Raw genomic sequence first — 219 nt, forward strand, 5'->3', positions numbered from 1 at the left:
ACTGGCCAGCGTCCCCTCCAGCACCCGCTGCACCTGCCCCGCATTGAACTTGCAGCCTTCCTCTGGCCCCATCCTGTAAGTGTTTTCCAGGCGAGTCTTGAGGATGGGCTGGAAAAGGGGGAGCCCAGAGAAACTCACACGGCTGTGGAGCATCCAGGGGCCAATGGAGGGGCGCCTGCCCACCGGGGCTGCCCCAAGTGAGCTGCGGCGACTGGCCAG

At 65.3% G+C, this 219-nt stretch overlaps 1 protein-coding gene across 1 annotated transcript in view; it reads right to left on the bottom strand.

Annotated features, from left to right (window-relative positions):
• TCTEX1D4 (Tctex1 domain containing 4) overlaps positions 1-219 on the bottom strand; it is a 2,519-nt gene that overhangs the window by 430 nt on the left and 1,870 nt on the right. Inside the window, exon 3 of the mRNA XM_010139278.1 lies at positions 15-219. This exon is cut by the window's right edge and continues 1 nt beyond it. Coding sequence (XP_010137580.1) covers positions 15-219 — 205 coding nt within the window. The remainder of the gene's footprint in view (positions 1-14) is intronic.

Source organism: Buceros rhinoceros, unplaced genomic scaffold, assembly GCF_000710305.1.
Source record: "Buceros rhinoceros silvestris isolate BGI_N320 unplaced genomic scaffold, ASM71030v1 scaffold38500, whole genome shotgun sequence".
Lineage (NCBI taxonomy): Eukaryota > Metazoa > Chordata > Aves > Bucerotiformes > Bucerotidae > Buceros > Buceros rhinoceros.